This window comes from Cnephaeus nilssonii, assembly GCF_951640355.1.
Source record: "Cnephaeus nilssonii genome assembly, chromosome: 17".
In the NCBI taxonomy this organism is placed as follows: Eukaryota; Metazoa; Chordata; class Mammalia; order Chiroptera; family Vespertilionidae; genus Cnephaeus; species Cnephaeus nilssonii.
Window position 1 is genome coordinate 37,421,055 of NC_137088.1, and position 19,528 is coordinate 37,440,582.

At 42.7% G+C, this 19,528-nt stretch overlaps 1 protein-coding gene across 3 annotated transcripts in view; it reads left to right on the top strand.

Moving 5' to 3' along the window:
• Positions 1 to 315: 315 nt before the first annotated feature.
• The window catches only part of SRGAP3 (SLIT-ROBO Rho GTPase activating protein 3), a 238,788-nt gene continuing 219,575 nt past the window's right edge, over positions 316 to 19,528 (top strand). For all 3 annotated transcript variants that reach the window (XR_013814851.1, XM_079795105.1, XM_079795107.1), the window contains exon 1: positions 316 to 1,526. Coding sequence is in view for 2 of the 3 variants with exons in the window: in XM_079795105.1 (XP_079651231.1) it covers positions 1,460 to 1,526 (67 nt within the window). In the remaining variant the exon portion in view is untranslated. The remainder of the gene's footprint in view (positions 1,527 to 19,528) is intronic.

Below are 19,528 nucleotides of genomic sequence, written 5' to 3' on the forward strand. Positions count from 1 at the left end.
CTCTTGCCTTGCACAATTCCACAGGCACCATTCACAGTGCATTCTGAATTCCGCTCTGAGAATATTAATGTAGTGACTTCCTGGAGTTGTGTGATGTGGAGACCTTGGAGCTTCAGGAAGGCAGGGATTTTCCCGCCTATTTTGATCACTGCTGTATCCCTGTGCCCAGAACAATGCCTGACCTATAGAAAGCTTTCAATAAATATTGGTTGAATGAAAAAGCCTTCAAAGCCCATTTTATTGGTGAGAAAACTAAGGCTCAATGAGTAATTAATTTGCCTAAAGCCCAGTGAGAGACAAAGGCAGCTGGGTGTTTCCAGCATGCTTGCCCTCAAAGGGTTTGCAAAACTGCATGTCTGAAACGCTTGGCATTGTCCCTGCTACCCCACAATTGCTCAGAAAAATATTAATGAATATGCCTACACGGGTCAGCCCCTCAACTCTGCTAGACAATTCCCACAGAGTGACAAATTGTCACAGAGCTGTTGCTTTAAGAAATTGGATAAATTGCACAATACAAAGAAAAGGCGGACCTTTCAGAGATTTTGGAAGAAAATTCCCTAACCCCACTGCTAACGGTAGGAGTTTGCAGGGGCCTCTCTGGCTTTCCTAGCCTGATTCTTTTTCCTGCTGCCTTCCCTTTTGTGACTGTCTCTTCCTCTTTTTGCTTGCAGTGAGTTCTGCTCTCCTGTAGGCTACAATGTGTCAGTTGTTATAAAATCCGGGAGGTGGAGCTTAGTGACGAGGGCGAGGTTGGTGGGGGAGTGCTCAGCCAGCCCTGCAGGGCGAGCAGTCCTACTCTGGGTTCACCGGAGCTTAAGCCTTGCAGCAGAACTTCCTTCTCGCTCTTCTGGCTTTGATCCTCACCGTACATCAGACCAGAGGCGCTGAAGGGAGGGAGGATGCGAGATGACTGGCCCTTTGGCAACCTGACCACCTCCTTAGCAGAGCCTTGGAAAGACAGCCAGAGACTGACTGCAGCACCAAGGAGGCGCCGCACCTTTTGTGGATGTGTCTGTGTGTGTGTGAGTGGGTGTGAGTGAGGGTGTGTGTGTGCATTGTGACTGTGTGTGTGCGTGTCCAGATGAGTGTGCGAGTGCATGCGTGAGTGTGTGTGTGTGTGTGTGTGTGTGTGTGTGTGTGCGCACACACACGCTCTTGGTTTTTATTTTTTGGAAGAAAAATCTTGAAAATCTGGGGCAGGTTACTGTGCTCCTAGGGTAGTGGTTCTTCTTTTGCAAGAGGAGCTGACCAGACCAAGCTACTAGAGACATTTTTCTGCGAGTAAAGAGAATTTTCCTTCCAGGAGAGGGATTTTTTCCCCCTCTGGCTCTGCAGCCAAGTGAAAGAGATTAGCCCCTAAACCTGTGAAATCGACCAGAGCCGTGTGAGAGAGAATACGGGAAGAAAAGGAGATATAAATTAAATAGCCTGTCAGTGCCTTTGGCCACATTGGAAGATGTCATCTCAAACTAAGTTCAAGAAAGACAAAGAGATCATTGCTGAATATGAAGCCCAAATAAAAGGTGAGATGCGGGCCGGGGACTCATGTCTCCCCACCCCTTTCTTATTCCCTTGCTTCGGCTTTTCCCCCTTTTCCTCCCTGCCATTATGAAATGTTGTTATGCATCAATAATCTTATTGTGAGGAGAAACAGTGGCAGCTGTACAAGTCCAGACTGGTTTCAACTGCAGAGAGCGCTGGTGCTGGGTGTATGGATTATGAAGTGGTAGCGATCACTGCATTGCAGGTGTGCGAGGAGGATCCGACCCCGGATTTAGGAGTGTCTCAGATACTCCATCATCTTGGCTGTGACATGTCACTCTAAGGCCTCCTGAAAGTCCCTTAATATGGTGTCTATTTGTTACGGTCTACTATGTTTTTTTCTTTCTCCTTTATGTTGCTGTTGCTTTGCCTCTGCGTCTTTCTCTGGGCTGAAATTCACATGCATGTGCACAGGGAAGTAGCACAGGGAGGCTGCACTGCTTTGTCAGTGTCTCTCAGTTGGCCTGGGTTGCCATGGATTAACTGTTATGGGGCATATTGATCCAAACTAATGCAGGCATTTAGGTATAAGGAGGGAGCTTGGTGCAGAAAATATATTCTCTTGCAGTATGCAGCTCCAATCACCTTCCATGCACTAGCGTTTAGGGTCATCAGTTTTCATTCAAAGCCAACAGCTCAGCGCGCTGTGTCGACTGGTAGGTGCTGCCTGGCTTCCGTAGTGCCAGGGGAAGCCAGCCAGGAGGGTGAGATGACCTCTGGCTGCGTGTTCCAGCTTTGGTGCACACCCCTCTCAGAAGCCCCTCCCTAAATCCACAATAGCAAGGCGAAAAAGGACACTGGACACAATTGCATAGACAAATGCAGGCAGAACCCTCATACAGGCCAGGCTTCTCCCACCCTCATGAGTTCTCGACTTAGCTTTGGCAAGGAAAACCTAAAAGCACCATTCCTCACCCTTTCTCTGAGGATATACTCTTAGGGAAGCTGGGGCCTGTCCCTCTTAGCATCTGTTTTCTTTCTGGTCACAGTTCTTGTTGCGACACGGGTGTGTTGTGGTCTCTCTTAGAAAGAGTAAAGACAGGATACCTCTTCAGTGGATGTTGGTGTCTCCCTCCCCTTGAGGTGATGAGTAGACTGTTGGGCAAGTTGGTTATTTGGAGCTCCGCTGATCTGAGGTTGCCACACCTGCTTCTAGGTGCTGCTGCAGCTCAAGACTCAGTGACCCAGAAAGGTGGTTGCCTCCCCAGGAACGGCCAAAGGCCGGGCAGTCACAGCTGCTGTACACGCTTCAGATGCTTGGGAAACTTTGGGAGGGGAGCAGCCATCAGGGGAGAGCCTTAGTTTTTTTCCAGTCTCGCCAACTGTCTTGTGCCTTTTAGTTCTGGTCGAACCTCACATGCTAATCACCTCTGGGTAGACCCCAGGATGAAATAAGCAGAAAACCCTCTGCTCTCCTCCCCTTTAGTTTTCAGTTCAGTGTAGAAAACAGTGACTTATGATGCTTCAGATTTGCTGAAAATTTAGAAACAAGCCCTGGTCAGAGATTTGAATTTACCCGACTGCTCAGGTAAATTAGAGAGTTTATATTTTCTAAGACTAAATTGTGTGAGTTTTTTTTTTTTTTTAATACACGGAGGTTCCCTTGAAAAAAAGCCATAATAGAGAAGGGGATACTGAGTTTTGGACAGGTTGGTAGGATATGTACTGATAACTTTGAAGGATTGCTACCACTGGGCCAGTGAACTTTGCTGGAAGATCTATTAAACATTTATGGCTCTGGCTGATTCTTTTACTTTTTACATTTCACCTTTATTTTAAAAACTAATTTGCAAGTACAAGGTAATGCATTTCAGCAGGAAATTTGCCCAAATGATCTTGTCCCTTCCAGACTCTAAACGCCTCTGCATTCTAGTTACAAGAGTTTAAATTTATTCCTTTAGTGTTGACACCCACACAATTAAGGTCAGGACGCTGCTGTGCCCCAAACCATCTGGAATCTTTTCTTTCAAAATTCTTTGTTCCTCATCATTATTATTTTGTGTACGGGGCTCTACAGTTTCTATGGGTCACTCCCAGATATCACTACTCTTGGTTTACACAGGTTCAGAAAGGGTTCACATGAACTCCGTTTTAGAGACGATGAAACTGAAGCTTTGTAATGTTAAATGACTAGCCCAAGGTCACAAGACTGAAATGTGAAGGCAGCAGGTTTTCTGCCAGGCCCAGTGTTCCCTGATACATTGTTTGCCTGCAGCTGCCCCTGGAAGGATTGATGTCAGTAGCAGATGGCAGTTTTGTGGTGGGGATGGCTGCCTCTTTGTGGTATTCCATTGTTTTCCCTCTTACTTTGATCCCTTGCCTTTGTTGCTTGCCTCTGAAGAATGTTTGACCAATCACCAAAAATAGTGCCTGATGCCAGTTATCTTTCTCCCTGGGCAGCATTTGACCAATTTGTTGCAAACACACCACCTAGTTAGACAGATTTTGTCCTCTGTGACTTCTGTGAGGGGAACTTTTGATTTTTAAAAATGATACTGAGTTCTTTGTAAACGTACTCTCTTTTATCTCTTTTTAGAGAATTTATTGACCCAAAAAAGGAAATGTTTTAAAGGAATTTTTCTTCCTGTTGTAAAAATTTCAGACTCATGCCTTTTCTTGCTTCATCAGATACTTGAATTCCTTTGATTAAATACCTGCAATGCAGTAGTATACCATACGCTTGTTCATTTCCAGTGATGGGGAACTCACCACTTCCAAAGCCCACATACTTTATCTTTGGACAGCTCTGGCTGTTGTAAGTGGTTTTATGTTGGGTTAAATAAGTCTCTCATCCATTTATTGGTTCCATAGTATCTGCCTCTTGGGACTTCATAGAACAAGACAGATGCTTCTTCTCTATGACTGCCCTTTGGATGTTTGGAGACTGATCATAGCCCCTAGACTATGAGTATCCTCATTTGTTGATTTACAATAACTCTGCTGCTTATCTTCACTCTTCTTTGACTCTACTGCATCCTGGGTTGCAAACTCCAGTGCATTTGGGTGCTTGGCACGTAGAATAAATGAGTGAGGATGGCCAAGTAAGATGATTTGTGACAGGTGTTCCACTACCTCAGCGAAGGCAATATAAGAAGGGCCTGAGGGCGCATGTCCTGTACAAAAGGGCAATCACTACGTGGATTCAACCAGTTGACCATTTAGGAATGGAGGCCCAGCCAGAACTTTCTATTTTTCAACAGATGCCAGAAATCTGGATGAGAGCTTTATGCTTTTAAAGAGACTTTGCCAAATAGATCTCTAAAAGATGACACTACCAAAGCCGTCTTCAAGAGTGGTACTAAGTTCTAAATGAGATCCTCTAGATGTGATCAGAGAAAGAAAACAACTATCACCTCTCTTAAGCTGTATGTAATGCTTTTATTAATATAGCCCAAGGGTTCAATTAGCCTTTTCACTGCCCAACCCCTCATTGCAAACATATATATTTATATCTGCTCTATTTCTTCAATCCACTAGCTAGGATCCTTGTCAGAGAGAAGGAAAATGAAATGAATTTAATATGACTTGTTCTTGGTGACCTTGTGCTGGTTCCAAATGGACATTGCTTCCTGACTGATGTACTCACAAATGTCCCTTTACAAATCTGTTCAAGAATCTTGCCTGAGAGTGACATCATATTCTCTAGTCAGGAACTGGCAAGTTATAACTTGTTCCTCTTTTGAAGTTAGAACAACATTTGCCCATCTACAGCTTTTGGCACCTATCCTATTTTTCATAATTCCCTCAAAGACCACTGATAGTGTTTGGTAATCTTATTTGCAGGCATTCTCAGTATCTTGGGCTCTAATTCATCTTGCTGTCAGACATAATGGTCTGTTCTACATTTATTCAGAGTTCCCATTTCCATTTCAACCTAATGGAAAATTGAAATAGAAATGCAGTGATTGACTTTAGTGTTTTATTTTTTATTACATGCCTCTCATCATTTTAGTCTATCTTAATAGCAAAAGTCTATAATTTTGGGGAAGAAAAGCAGGTATTGAAGAAGATCACAGAGAATGCATTCATTTATGCATTCATTCAATACTACTTTGTTCTTAGTCTTGTGCTGGGTGTTTTGAGAGATGCAAAGTATATGGTATATTCTTTGCTTTCTAACAGTTTTCTTGGAATATGATGAAAATAATCAGTGAAGAAAACAACAACACACAAAACACAAAATTTCCAACTGAGGGTCAGATGAGTTCAGTCTTAAAGAGATTGTGCCATAGAGTGATTGGACAACCATCTTTGGAACCCTGATTGCCTTCAACAGGATTCAATGAGGAATGCAGGCTGGGTTGGGGAAGCAATGAGGAGTCATGGGTACTGTGGCTGATTAGGGAGCTACCTAGAGGAGGCAGCCATTGCGCAACTTCAGTTCGTCATCGCCATGGAATGTGAGCTCAGAAGTGGTCAGTTCTTTCACTGTTTCAAGTGAAACTGGATTTTAAAACAAAATTGCCTGATTTTTATTTTTAAAATTTCTTAAAATCATTGAGCTGTAAGTATTCTTTATGTATTCCACTTATAAGTCCCTTATCAGATATATGATTTGCAAGTATTTTCTTCCATTCGGTGGGTTGTCTTTTCACTTTTTCGATGGTGTCCTTAGTAGCACAAAATTTTTTAATTTTTATGCAGTTCAGAGTATCCATTTTTCTATTTTCACTCATGTTTTTGGTGTCATATCTAAAAATTATTTGCCAAATCTAAGGCCATAAAGACAATCTCTTGACTTTTAAATGGCAACTCAGATTTTTTTTTAAATTTAATAAATCTTTATTGTTCAGATTATTACAATTGTTTCTCCTTTTTTCCCCCCATATCTCCCCACCACCCGGTTCCCACCCCCCTTCTGCCCTTACCTCCCCCCCCCGCTGTCCTTATCCATAGATGTATGATTTTTGTCCAATCTCTTCCCGTACCCCCCACACAGACACCCCTTTCCCCCTGAGAATTATCAATCCACTCCTATTCGGTGCCTCTGATTCTGTTATGCTCACCAGTTTATTCTGTTCCTCAGATTTTTAATTCACTTGACTTTTAGATTCACTTGTTGATATATATGCATTTGTTGTTCATAATTTTGATCTTTACTTTTTTCTTCTTTTTCCTCTTTTTAAAGAATACCTTTCAGCATTTCATATAATACTGGTTTGGTGGTGAACTCCTTTAGCTTTTTCTTATCTGTGAAGCTCTTTATCTGCCCTTCAATTCTGAATGATAACTTTGCTGGGTAGAGTAGTCTTGGTTGTAGGTTCTTGCTATTCATCACTTTGAATATTTCTTGCCACTCCCGTCTGGCCTGCATAGTTTCTGTTGAGAAATCAGCTGATAATCGTATGGGTGCTCCCTTGTAGGTAACTAACTGTTTTTCTCTTGATACTTGTAAGATTCTCTCTTTGTCTTTTGCCCTTGGCATTTTAATTATGATGTGTCTTGGTGTGGTCCTCTTTGGATTCCTTTTGTTTGGGGTTCTGTGTGCTTCCTGGACTTGTAAGTCTATTTCTTTCATCAGGTGGGGGAAGTTTTCGGTCATTATTTCTTCAAATAGGTTTTCAGCGTCTTGCTCTCTCTCTTCTTCTGGCACACCCATAATTCTGATGTTGGTACGCTTGAAGTTGTCCCAGAGGCTTCTTACACTATCTTCAACTTTCTGAATTCTCTTCTTGCTTCTCTGGAGGAGTGTCCTTTGCCTCTTTGTATTCCAAATCTTTGAGTTGAATCTTGCATTCCTCTAGTCTGCTGTTGGGTCTCTGTATAATATTTTTTATTTTAGTCAGTGTATGTTTAATTTCTAGTTGGTTCTTTTTCATATCCTCGAGGGTCTCATTACATTTATTGGCCTTTTCCATGAAATTCTTGAAAAAACCTTATAACCGTGGTTTTGAACTCTATGTCCATTCGTTTGTTCTCCTCCATTTCTTTCGTTTGGGATCTGTTTCCTTGCCTCCACATTTTCACTGCTTCCCTGATTTGGTTGGGTAGCTTTGTGTACTAGGTGTCCTATTGGTTCAATGGGTCAGCCTCCCAGTTACCTGAGGTGGACACTCTTGGTGTACCCCTTTGTGGACTGTGTGTACAGCCTTGTTGTAGTTAAGTCTTAATTGTTGTTGGTGTCATTGGGAGGAATTGACCTCCAGGCCAATTGGCTGTGAGGACCCGCTGTGTCTATAACGGAAGAATTGCTGTGCTGGAGACACGTTTATGGGGCACGACTTGTTCCAGTAGGGCTTTGGTGCTCACTGAGTCTGCCTCTTGAATGTGTCCCTTATGCGAGTGGTTGAAATCTGGTGTCGTCTCACACCGACCACTAGATACACTAGTATCTGGATCTCCAATGGGATGCAGGTCAGCTACTGTCTGAGGCTCCCCAGCAGGAGCTACAGCAAGAACTACAGTTTTCTCCTTTTTGCTTGCATGGTTTTGGAGCAGTCTGACTGGAGCTGCAGTTAATTTGGTTAAGCTGCCACAGAACAGGCCATTTATATGCAAAAGCCGCTGTGTGGAGCCTGGGTGGGTTTGTAGAATGTGCGGGGTGGGGTCTCAGGGCGGGGCAGGGTCTCAGGGCATCACTAGGCTAGGGCATGGCCAACGGCCATGGCTGCCGTCAGCCGTCTCTGCCTTTCCGCGTTTCCAAGTCCTCGCGTTCCGCACTCCAGCACAGTAAACAATGATTGCTGGGTGCACCTCTGCAAAAAAGTCACTCCCACTTTCCGACCCGATGGCCGAGAGTCCAGCTTCTCCCCGTAGGCGTCTGGGTCCCCCGCGTGTCCCAGAAACTGGATTTCAGAGTGATCGGGAGCTTGTCTCCCTTCGGGTTGAAGAAAAGCCACGCGCCCAGTCGCCCTCCACCAGCCCGATTCGCGCGCCTCCGTACCTCAGCTTTTTAGTGTTTGTGCTCCTTTCTCTTCTTAGTTGTAAATCTTCCACTCAGCCAGCTTTCCCGTGGTTCTGGGTGATAGACATTTTGTCTTTTAGTTGTATTTTTGAAATTGTTGTGCGAGGCGGCAGTTTAGTTGTTTAACTTTGCCGCCATCTTGGTTCCTCCTTGGCAACTCAGATTTAAAAAACACTACAGTGTCTGAACAAACCTGACAGTAGGACAGTTTCAGCTCATGGCCCACCAGTTTGCAACTTCTGGCCTACAAGGTGAAGTCCATAAAAGGTCTTGGTGATGGGCCTTCAGCCAATTTTCCTGTTTTATCTTCCGTTGTTTTCTCTATAAATAGGCCTGTCTGCTTTTACAACCACATCCCTTATCTCTGGATTCTGTATACCCTTTTCTACCTCCAATTCTTTCCCCATTTTCTGCTCTCATCCCTCCTCTTTTTGTCTCACCAACTCCTAACCATCCTTCAGTGCCAGCTCAAATGATACCCTCTTCCATGAGGCCTTCCTAACTCTCCTAGGCAGAGTTAGTGGTTCTCTCACATCTGCCCTTCTATTCTGAGCCTTATTATCCTTTATTACAATTCTGTGTTTAGTCCTTTGGCTCTGAACTCTTGAGGGCAGAAATACTTATGGTCATCTTTGTTTCCCCAATGCTTGGCACACGATTGGTTGAGGGAGTGGCTGATAAGTTACTAATAAGTTTTACTCTTATAACTAATGGCTCAAGCAGTTCTTTTCTTTGACATTTGACTTAGCTCAGGCTGCTATAACAAAATACCATGGACTGGGTGGTTTAAACAACAGACATTTATTTATCACAATCCTGGAGACTGAGAAGTCCAAAATCAAGGTGCCAGCAGATACAATTTCTGGTAAGAGCCCATTTCCTGGCTTATGATGGTTGCCTTTTTGCTGTGTGCTCCAATGGTCTTTCCTTAGTGTGTGATGAGAGTGAGCTCTCTGTCTTTCTCTTCTTAAAAGGGCACTAATCCCAAACAGGAGGGCACCACCCTCATTATCTCATCTAATCCTCATCACCTCCTAAGGCCACACCCAACACAAAATACAATTATATTGGGGGTTAGGCCTTTGACATTTGAATTTGTGTGTGGGTGACTATCATTCATTCATTCACCCATTCATTTAGTGACTGTTATAAGCCATGCTTCAGGCTATACAGCTTTATTTAGCAGTGGAAGGTAATTAAATTTTATTTAGCTCTAGGTCTCAGTCATTTAGTCAGTATCTAATTTTGTGATCCCAATAATTCTGAGAGATAGTCATTATTAGTCCCATTTTATAGATTAAAGACTAAAGTTCAGGGAAACAAAGTAAGTTGCATATGATTACATAGCAAATAGTGGGAGAGCTAGGGTTTAAACCAGTCTTTCTGAATTCTGGTTGTGTAGGGAGGCAAGCTGCACATCAAGGCAGTGTGGCTGTGAAACCCAAGGATTTCTTCCTTGGAGGGGGCAGTCTGGGATGGATCTTAATCTTTGACTTCCTACCCTCCTTAACACTCCCACACATCTTCTCATCCAATCTCTTTTAGTCCCCACTTGATGTCCACTAGTTGTGTCAGGTCCCTTCTTCACTTCCACCATCTTTGGGAAACTAGCTGACTGGAAACACTCCTATAGACTTGACAGAGGCTGACAGCTCTACCTCCATCAACTTGGAAATATAGAAACAGAAATCTTAGGTGTCTTCTGGTCCAAGTCTCCTTTTTTCCTCCCAGATGTGGAAACTGATGTTCAGAGAAGGATTCTGGCTAGCAGACACTTCTAGACCATATTTCCAGAAGGGCAAAAGCTCTATCTGCTTGATTTATTGCTATAGCCTCGTTCTTGGGATCTAATTGGTGATCAATAAATATATGGAGTTGAATTGCTCTGGCGGGTGGGGCAAGCCCTGGCAGTGGTTTCACTTGTAAATGCTTCCTTCCTGATGGCTTGTTGATGTTTATAAAATATCTTGGCTGTCAAGGAGAGGTTGCCTGGGAGGCAGAGCTGAGTGGTGCCTTGGAAAACAGAATGAGGCAAGTATATGACAGGTTAAGGATTGGAGATTTCAGGAGAAGAGGTTAGGCTGGTTCAGAAACTGGCCCTTTCCTTGTAAGTGCCAAGAAGGTGACAGGGGTTGACCTTCTAAAAATGCTGAATTTCAGAACCTCTGGCCTAACACAGGACGTAGAAAGCTGTGTCCTGGGCTCAATTGCACTTGTAAATGCTTCATTCCTGATGGCTTGTTGCTATTTCTAAAATATCCTGGCTGGCCAGGAGTGGGATTTTGGTGCTGTTCTCTTAATTTGTTTAATTATTAGGCCAATTTATGTTTGGAGTAGTGTTCCTTTAGGTGTATTCCATGAGACTGGAGGCGTTGGGTGGAAGAAATACTTTTGTGGTCAAATAGGTTTTGGAAGTATTAGCATAAACTGAATGAAATAAGTTTGTTTCCCACAGGACTTCTGGGAACCTTGAATGTATTAAGTGGTGGGAATCTCCAAAAGGGTCAGGGCCTTCCTCAAACTTATTTCATCTATAGATCCTTTTCATGGAACATCTTGAGATTACATTTTGGAAATGTACATGGTTTGTGGATTATCCAGATTCTTTCTCTTTTTGCCTTTTGCCTATTTCCCTAATTTTTATACTTCTCTCAGAGAGCAATTTGAAGAAGGGAAGAGGTAAGATAAAAGCATATCTGGCTCAGCTAAGTGATATCAGTGTGCTGTTTTGAGGTCACTTAGAAAATGTTGGTTTTGACATTTCCAATTACAGAGCGCTCAACCATTGATTTAAATGGTAATTTGGTGACAGCTCACCCCTGATCAATATGCATGGCATGTACACATGTGCCCATCTGTGCATGACAGTAAGGGGGTGCACTAGACTGCAGGCGGTGTTCAAGGTGCCTTGAATGGGCCTAGGCACGGCCCCTGGGATTGCACAGTTAGTGCCAGGTGATAATGGTGAAGATGAACACACAGAAGCCCATGGCCCATTGCAAATTAGAGTGAACAAATCTCAGCCAAAAATCCAGGTGCGTGAGGAATATGCTTTTCTTTATATTTTGTAACTTAATTCCATTTCACATCTCTATTCTGTTGGAGGTGGCAGCAACAAATCTAAGTCAATTTGGGGTTTCCTCTCTTGTTTTCTCCAGTGTTGTATCTCAAATCCAGGTCGAAACAGACAGCACTAAGAACGTTTGCTTGATTTGGTACTACTGATCTATTCTCCTTCTTACTGGGTATTCAGTAAGGGGTCAGTCTGTAACAGTGATCCTCCTTTTTCAAATCCTGAGACTCCTTTGCATGCCCCCTCTTCATCTCCTTCCATGTGATTTGCAGGCATCAGGGGTCATCCTGGGGCCCACATGCCATGAGGGTGAGGGACTGGACATTTGTCTCAGGCTTGTCTTGCCACGCCCTGCACTCTTTTCTCCACTGTCTCCCTGGGGCTCTGCCTGAGGAAGTGGCCTAGCTCCTCTCTGTTCCTGGGCATGTTTGGGGTGACACAGAGTGCAGGTTATTTTCTTATGCATGCATATTTTCTGTATACACCTTACTCCCTGAAATCTTTATTCATGTGTAGAGCTGGAAAGAGAAAGGAGGGCAAGAGGGGTGATAACTTGGCACTTTGTCATCAAACATTCCCTCACAGCTATTGTCCATAATCCACATTTCTTTTTATTCTCCCTGAGGGCTAGGCTTTGGAAAGTCAAAAGCCAAGAATTGAGTCTTTCTCTGTATTGTCTTTCTCTGAGGCAATGAACACAGAATGCCTTCCCTGCCTGAATCGGGCCCAAGGGGTCTAAGGAAATATGGAAGAAAACCTTTAATATTTCAAAATATTAATTGCAGCGAGTTTCCTCCCTTCTCCATCTGCTACCATCCTGACCCAGACCACCATCACCTCTTGCTGGGACCATGGCAACAGCCTCCTAACTCAGGGTTTCTCAACCTCTGCACTTTCCGAATTCTGGGCTGGATCATTTTTGTTGTTGTTGAGGGGGGAATGTCTTGCACAATGTGGGATGTTGAGCAGCATTTCTGGCCTCCACCCAATAGATACCAGTAGCACTCCCCTCCCCAAATTGTGACAACCAAAAATGTCTCCAGACATTGCCAGATGTTCCCTGGGGGGTGGAGTGCAAAATAGCAAAATAGGCTGCTTCTTCTCCTGTCCTCATAATCTGTTCTCCCCACAGCAACCAGCAGTAATTCTTACACAGTTTAAATCTAATTATGTCACTCTTGGTTTCCAAACCTTCCAGTAGCATCTCACTGCATGAGAATTGAATCCAAAACCCTACCTCAGCTTACAAAGCTGTGCTCTGCCTACATTGGCCACATTACCTGTCCACTTTCCTGGTTCCTTGAATTCTCCAAGCTTGGACCTGCTTTGGGCCTTTGCACTTAGATTTTCCCTCTTTCTGAAATCCTCTTCCTTTGGATTGTCACATGGCTGGCTTTTTCTAGGTATTCTGCTTTCAGCTTACATGTCAATTCCTGACCACTCAATCTTAAGTAGCCACGGAGTAACTACTGCGTCTGCTGACATGAATTCCTAGCAGAGCACTTATGACTATATATTTTCCCTTTGTTTATTACTTCTCTTTACCAGAATTGAAAGTCTGTAAGAACAAGATTTTTGTTTCTTTTGTTCATTTGTTTTGCTAGCACCTGGAATAGCACTTGGTATATAACAGGTGATTCTAATATTTGTTGATTGAACGAATGAATGTAGATGTTCTTGTGATGGACTTTGCACACAATCACTTGTAGATATTTTGCTTTGGGGTCCATGGGATCCAACTAGGAACTGCAGTCTAGAGGCACATAATGAAGCAGAGCCAGGCTTTTCCCAAACCCTGATTGAGAGATAATTCAGGAAAATTAATCCACAGAAGGGATAATTGTATCTATGCAGAAAATCCAGTTGATGGCTTAGAGGGGAATGAGGTAGAGAGACCAGGTGCTACTTGCAGGGGTACTGCAGGGAATCCAATATTTTTTATTAGTTGCGTATGTATCTAATATAGGGACACAAAATGGGTAAAATATAGTCTCCATCCCTGTCTTTAATAGATTTATAGTTACAAACATAGGTTAATCAATTATAATACAGTAAGTGCTGAAATAGTACTGGAATCACATACTGTGGAAACTCAGAGTGAGCATGTCAGCTTTGCCTGGAAGAGCTGGAGAAGTTGTTATAGAAAAGAGGACTTTTGAGTAGGGCTGTGAAGGATGGGTAGAAGCTCTCAAGATGATAAAAAGCATTTCCTGAAGAGAGAACAGCCTGTGCAAAGGTATGGGATGGTCATGAAAGAGCCTGGGTACTTGGGAAATGGTGAGAAATTTGATGTGGCTGAAATTCATAGTAGATAGAATGGAGGGGTGGTGGGAGATGAGATTTGAAATGAGAGGAGCTTGAAGTTCTTTTTAACCATTGGATCCTATGAGTCTTTGACCTTGGAGATGGTGGATAAGAGCCTTTTTTAAATAATTTTTTTATGATTATGGATGTGTACATGCTCATTATTTTTAAAGTTTTGAAAATACAGAAAAATATAAAAAAGGAAAAAAGGAATCTAGAAGTTAATACATGAGATAACCACTATTAACATTCAATATATTATCTTCCAGATTCTATATCTCAATTAAATCTGTTTTATATCTTATGTAACAAAAAATGGGATCATACTAGTAGATCTTTTATGAAAAGTTAGAAAAACAAAACTGATAAACAAATCATCATAGGCCTGTAGACCTAGGTCTGAAATAGGCAGAGTATGGCCTAAAAATAAACAGATGTTGCCAAGTAAGAACATCAGTCAATAAGCCTGATCTTCCATGTGTTTGGATGGTCCTTTAGGGTGGGGGATTGTGGTAGCTGGCTTGTGTTGGTCACTTCTATCCCCACAAATCTGTATAAAATTGGGGGAAACTGAGCTGACTCATCAAGAACTTCCCCCGACCCCACATCTGTTCCAGCCACATTCAGTTAAAATTTCCCCCTTCCTAGTCCCCTATAGTCTCACTTTCCTGTTGGTACCCAGGAAGTACTTTGGCAGGAAGTACTAAAAAGAGAGTCTTGTCTAAAGCAAATAATTTAGTCTCAGGAGCAGGTTACCCTCTCTGATGGCACCTTCCCTCTGATTTACCTTTTTTTGTTGTTCTCTGCTGGAGTTCCTGGTCATCAGAGGAACTTTTGAGATTCCCGATTCCTAGTCTGTTCCCAACAATGGTAACCTGTTCTCCCCTGGCTTATAATGGTTGGTGAGGGTATTTTCAGAATATAGTTTACTATAGGTCAGTGTGTTTTCCAACTTTTTGTCAGACAGAAAGCCCTGTAGGCACGTAGAATTCTTACTGAGAGATTGGAGTTCAGAGGGAGGGGATAGCTCTGTAAGAGGACCTTCCATAGCTTTAGAGTGCCTTAAAATGAAAGAGAGAGAGAGAGAGAGAGAGAGAGGACATAAGAGACATGTAACAATGAAACACTTTAGTCACCTTCAAGAACACCAGAGATTAGATGTCGCTTCTCTGATTTTGTTTGTAATAAAGAATGCACACAGGCTACGCAGAATGACTGCTCTCCAATTGTTGTCTCAGTAGGATGTTTCCAAGTAGAGTTGGCCAGTACATTACTTTTTATTTTACATGGGCTTTATTTCGAATAGTGATCTTTCCAGACAGTATTTTTGGACCTCCTGAAGATACATGATTTTGGGGAAATGGAGGCAGAAAAACAGTCACTCCCTGGCTTCTGATACCTGGTAACTAAATACTTCTTGATCTCCTACCCTGGCCATTTGGACTCCTGACCTTTTGCCTGGTTGTGGTTTTTTGAGTTTGTCTCTTGACCCTCAGCTCATCTAGGGCTTTAGTCTAAGTGTATGGCCCAATCCTCTTGATTTAGACCCCACCCTGAATATCTCATACTTGGCATAATATCACTATTGAAACTCTGCACCAAAAAAAGAAAAAAAAATGATGGAGGCCCCACTGCTCTCTGCCAGAAACAGAATTATATGCTATTGGGAATAGGGGGAAAGAAATGTTGAGAACATGGTGGGCCAGTTTACTTTGATTTAGTTTAACAAATATTTATTAATTCCTACTATGTTCCCTGACTCCATAGGAGGAAGACAAATTTTAACTTGTAATTATAAAAATGTTGAGTGTTATGAAAGGATGGTACAGAGTTCTTGGAGGAACCTATAGTGAATGGATATAAATTGTTGAAAATATTCTAGGTGATTTCTGACATTGATCTGTAAAGCTGAATTGGTCAAGCTTATCCCACCACATTATTTCCTGAGCTATTTAGGACCAAGACAGAACCATGTTTTCATTTAGAGAAGGGTCAGAAGCAATCAAAATATTTAAGGGGTCAGAAAGATTGGTACTTCGAAGAGAAACACACAACTTCTGGTGTAAAAGATTGAAATGGTTTCAGAAAAGGAATTTTATAGTAGTTATATTTAAGATGATAAGTACAGTAATGGGATAAGTGCTTTAAAGCCAGGGATCAACCGAAGAGAATAGAAATCCATCCTGGCTAGATAGTTACATTAAAGTCACAGAAAGTAAGTGAGGTAAGAATATGGATTGTTGAAGGAGGCAGCTGTGATATGGCTGGGTTGGGGGCGGGAAGGTGCTCAGGATGGAATTGCATAGACCTGGGTTTGAGTCTTGGCTTATGGCTTATCAGCTGAATGACCTTGGATAAATCTTTTATTTTCCAAGAAAAGACTGTATGTGTGTCTCTGTGTGTTACAATCCTATTTTTAAAAAATAAAAAATGTGAGTCTTTATGTATTTTGGTGTGTATAAAAAGAGTCTCATAGTTCTTAATGATTGATAATGATGCTTTCTCTTGGGGACTTAGGAATTGGGTAGAGGTTGGGTTGTGGGCAGGATGGTAGTGACAGGGAACAGTAGAAAGGAGACCCTTATATTCTTCTATTTTTGATTGACTTCTGAAATAGTGATTGTGATTACTTTTCTAATTTAAAAACCCACCAAGTTGACAATAAAAGTAAGGTATTTGTTGACATTTTTTTCTGCTATGGAGGATGTTCAGACATCAGCTGCACTATGCAAGGAAGGAAGGAAAGGAGGGAGGGAGAGAGAGGGAGAGAGGAAGAGAGGGAGGGAGGAAGGAGAACACCTGCAAGAGATCTTTAAGTTTTGCTTAACATCTTGTGGTGTTCATTATGTATTGTAAGAATGATTGCTGAAATTATCTGTATTACTTTACTGGATTATCTCCCCCTCCCCACCCCCCCATGCAGTGTGGAAGATGTTTTCTTTTCTCCGCTCTTTTAAAATTCTAAGAGATGGGTATAGGGGTGGAATAGTCAAGTCCAACCGTTGAACTACTGGGTTAAAATCAGGAGCCATTGTGCTGCTGTGTCCAGAGTCTGGGATTTAGTCATAAAACCTGTCTGATCTGTCTTTTGAATGAGGCACTTCTCCATTCTGCATCCTTGCATCCTCATCTGTAAAATGAGGCATTACCTACCCTAAAGGCTAGTTGCCATGAGGATCAAATGAGGTACTGTGTGAGACAGTAAACTCTAGAGTTCTGCAGAAATGTTAATTATTTCTATTTTTGCCTAGCTCCTCCCCGGGGCATGCTGCTATTACCATGAGGTTGTTTATGTGTCTGTCTCCCTATGAGTGCCCCAGAGTGCAGGGGCCTTCTTTTATTCATTCTGAATTCTTGTGCCTCATGACTGCCACACAGGAGGCATTCAAAGCAACTTCTGGAATAGCTATCAAGGACAGAAAAATATACGCACAGTTAGTTTTAGGCTTATGAAAATATTAAGATGCTCTTCCAGGAAACACTGCCTTCCAGTTCTATTTAAAAGGAATTAAAAAAGAAATCAGCTAAGTCCACAACAGAAATGATATTGCTGGGAGAAAGTAAATAACTTCATTAAGGAAAATTTAATTGCACAGTTTTATAAAGAGACAGAGCCACATCTCTCCATCCTCATTACTGTCAAAGACCTGACAGTTGGTTCCAAGGAGGGCAAGATGAATGAAAAGGGATTGAGAAAAGACAAATCCTGATACTCCTGGAAAAAAGTCTCCCAAGAAACAGGAATGCCCCTGAATCACCGGTTTCCTTTGTCAGAACCCTGGAATAAGCCTTCTCCAGGCTCCTCAGACAAAGACCCTCTTTGGCCTCTACCCCAGACTGTGGCCGGTAAACCACAAAATCCCTTATTTCCCCTGGAAGTGGGAAAATGGCCAGTTGCTTGACAAAACTGGAAGGATTATCTGAGGCTCAACTTGGGGGCTCCAATACCTCTAAAACCCAGATAATTATCATCTGAATGGGTGGGGGAAGGCCTGGAGCCAAGCCTAGAAACAGCCTTCATGTAGTCCTGCAGTTAGGAAGGAGGGGCCAATCTCAGCATTGGGCCTCTGGACCCTTCTCTATTACTATCGAGAAGCCACATTTTCTTCTCCCTCTCCTGCACCAGTTCCCTAAGCACAAGTCAGCCTAGGGGCATCATTAGATGGGTTCATAATTGTCTAAACAAGTGGTGATTGTTGCATGGTCCATTGTTGCCTAGGTGAAGTCTCTAGTGACCTGCCAAAAGGCTCTGCCTTGTTCGGTGTTTCCACTGAGTGGATGAGAACATGAGCGTGCCCATCCAGTTTGAGAATGTCAGGAAACCAAGGAAGGCAGGTTTAGTAATCCGGGACATGGTTGTTAATATCAGACTGCTAGAGATTTGCAGCCCAGCTCTGCTACTTTCTTACTAAGTGATTTTGGGCAAGTCTTTTTAATCTCTTTGAGCCTCAGTTTCCCCATCTGTAAAGTAAAGAGTGTAATCCAATTTCAAAGAGTTATCTAGATGGTTAAATTGAGACAATGTATGTAAAGCCCACTGCACAGGGCTAGGCACATAGTAAGGACTCAATCAGTGTTAGCTATTGTTATTAATAATCACAACTGTAAGTAATACTGCAGGCTCTGGAGGTTAGTATATCTGGGCTCAGATTCTCGCTGTGCCACTTACTAGTTGTGGGCAAATTGTTTAACCTCTCTGAGGCTCAGCTCTCTATACCTCTGTAAAACAGGAACAATATACCTCCCTTGGGCATTTCTGTAAAGCATTCAGGTCAGAACAGACACATGGTAGGTGCTCCATAAACAGTGGTTACCATTAAGAGAAACAGCACATTCTGTGGTAAATAGGATCAGGAAGCAGAGATATCTTAGCAGAACGGGATAAGGCATTGACTCTAAAAATGTACAGTTTAATAATACCTTTAAGAGAACACCACCAACTCTTCAAGAGAAACTAAACCTTTAAGGATATTGAGCCTTGGGAGGAATTTCTCCCATGAAATGTAGAAATGTAAATGGAGTAATAACAAATTGGCCTTTGATTAGGATATCAGACCTTGGACCCCTTGTCCAGGTGGCTCTTGGCACCTCCCTAAGAGGATCCAGAGGGAAATAGATGATAGAGGCCACTCACTGGGAAATGAATGTCTGTCCCGAAGCTGTGGCTCAATGCCCTAATGTAGAAGTCTGGTGGACTGATCTTCACCTGCAGAGTTCCTTTGGCCTTGGCGGGTTGGGCACACAGGTCTCCCTTCCAAGCCCATACTTGAGTCTTGGTTCTATTGCTCCAGGGTAACAAAAGCTGGTCTGGAGCTCAAACCCCTATAGGGACCAACTTGGATAACTGCCCTGACTTCTCTCTGAGGTGCTACCAAGTCTAACCAGCCACAGAGAGAAGAGTTAGAAGTCTGCACCCACCCAGACTTGACTTTTGACCTCCTTGGAAGTACAACGTCTAGGAATTTTGGTTCACAAATGTGCTCTAGAACCTGGCTAGTCCATGATATCATTTTCTTCCAATGGGTAGATTTCCATGCCCTTAATTGTGACCCTAACTTTGGAGGAATGAATAGAGTTGGTCTTAAGCTAAGTAGAGGTCAACATCCCTGTCCCTCCCATTCTTGTTGACTTTTCTTCTAATGCCTCCATGACCTTAACTTCCAAGCTTATGATCAACTCAGGATGTGGCTATCTCCCTCTGT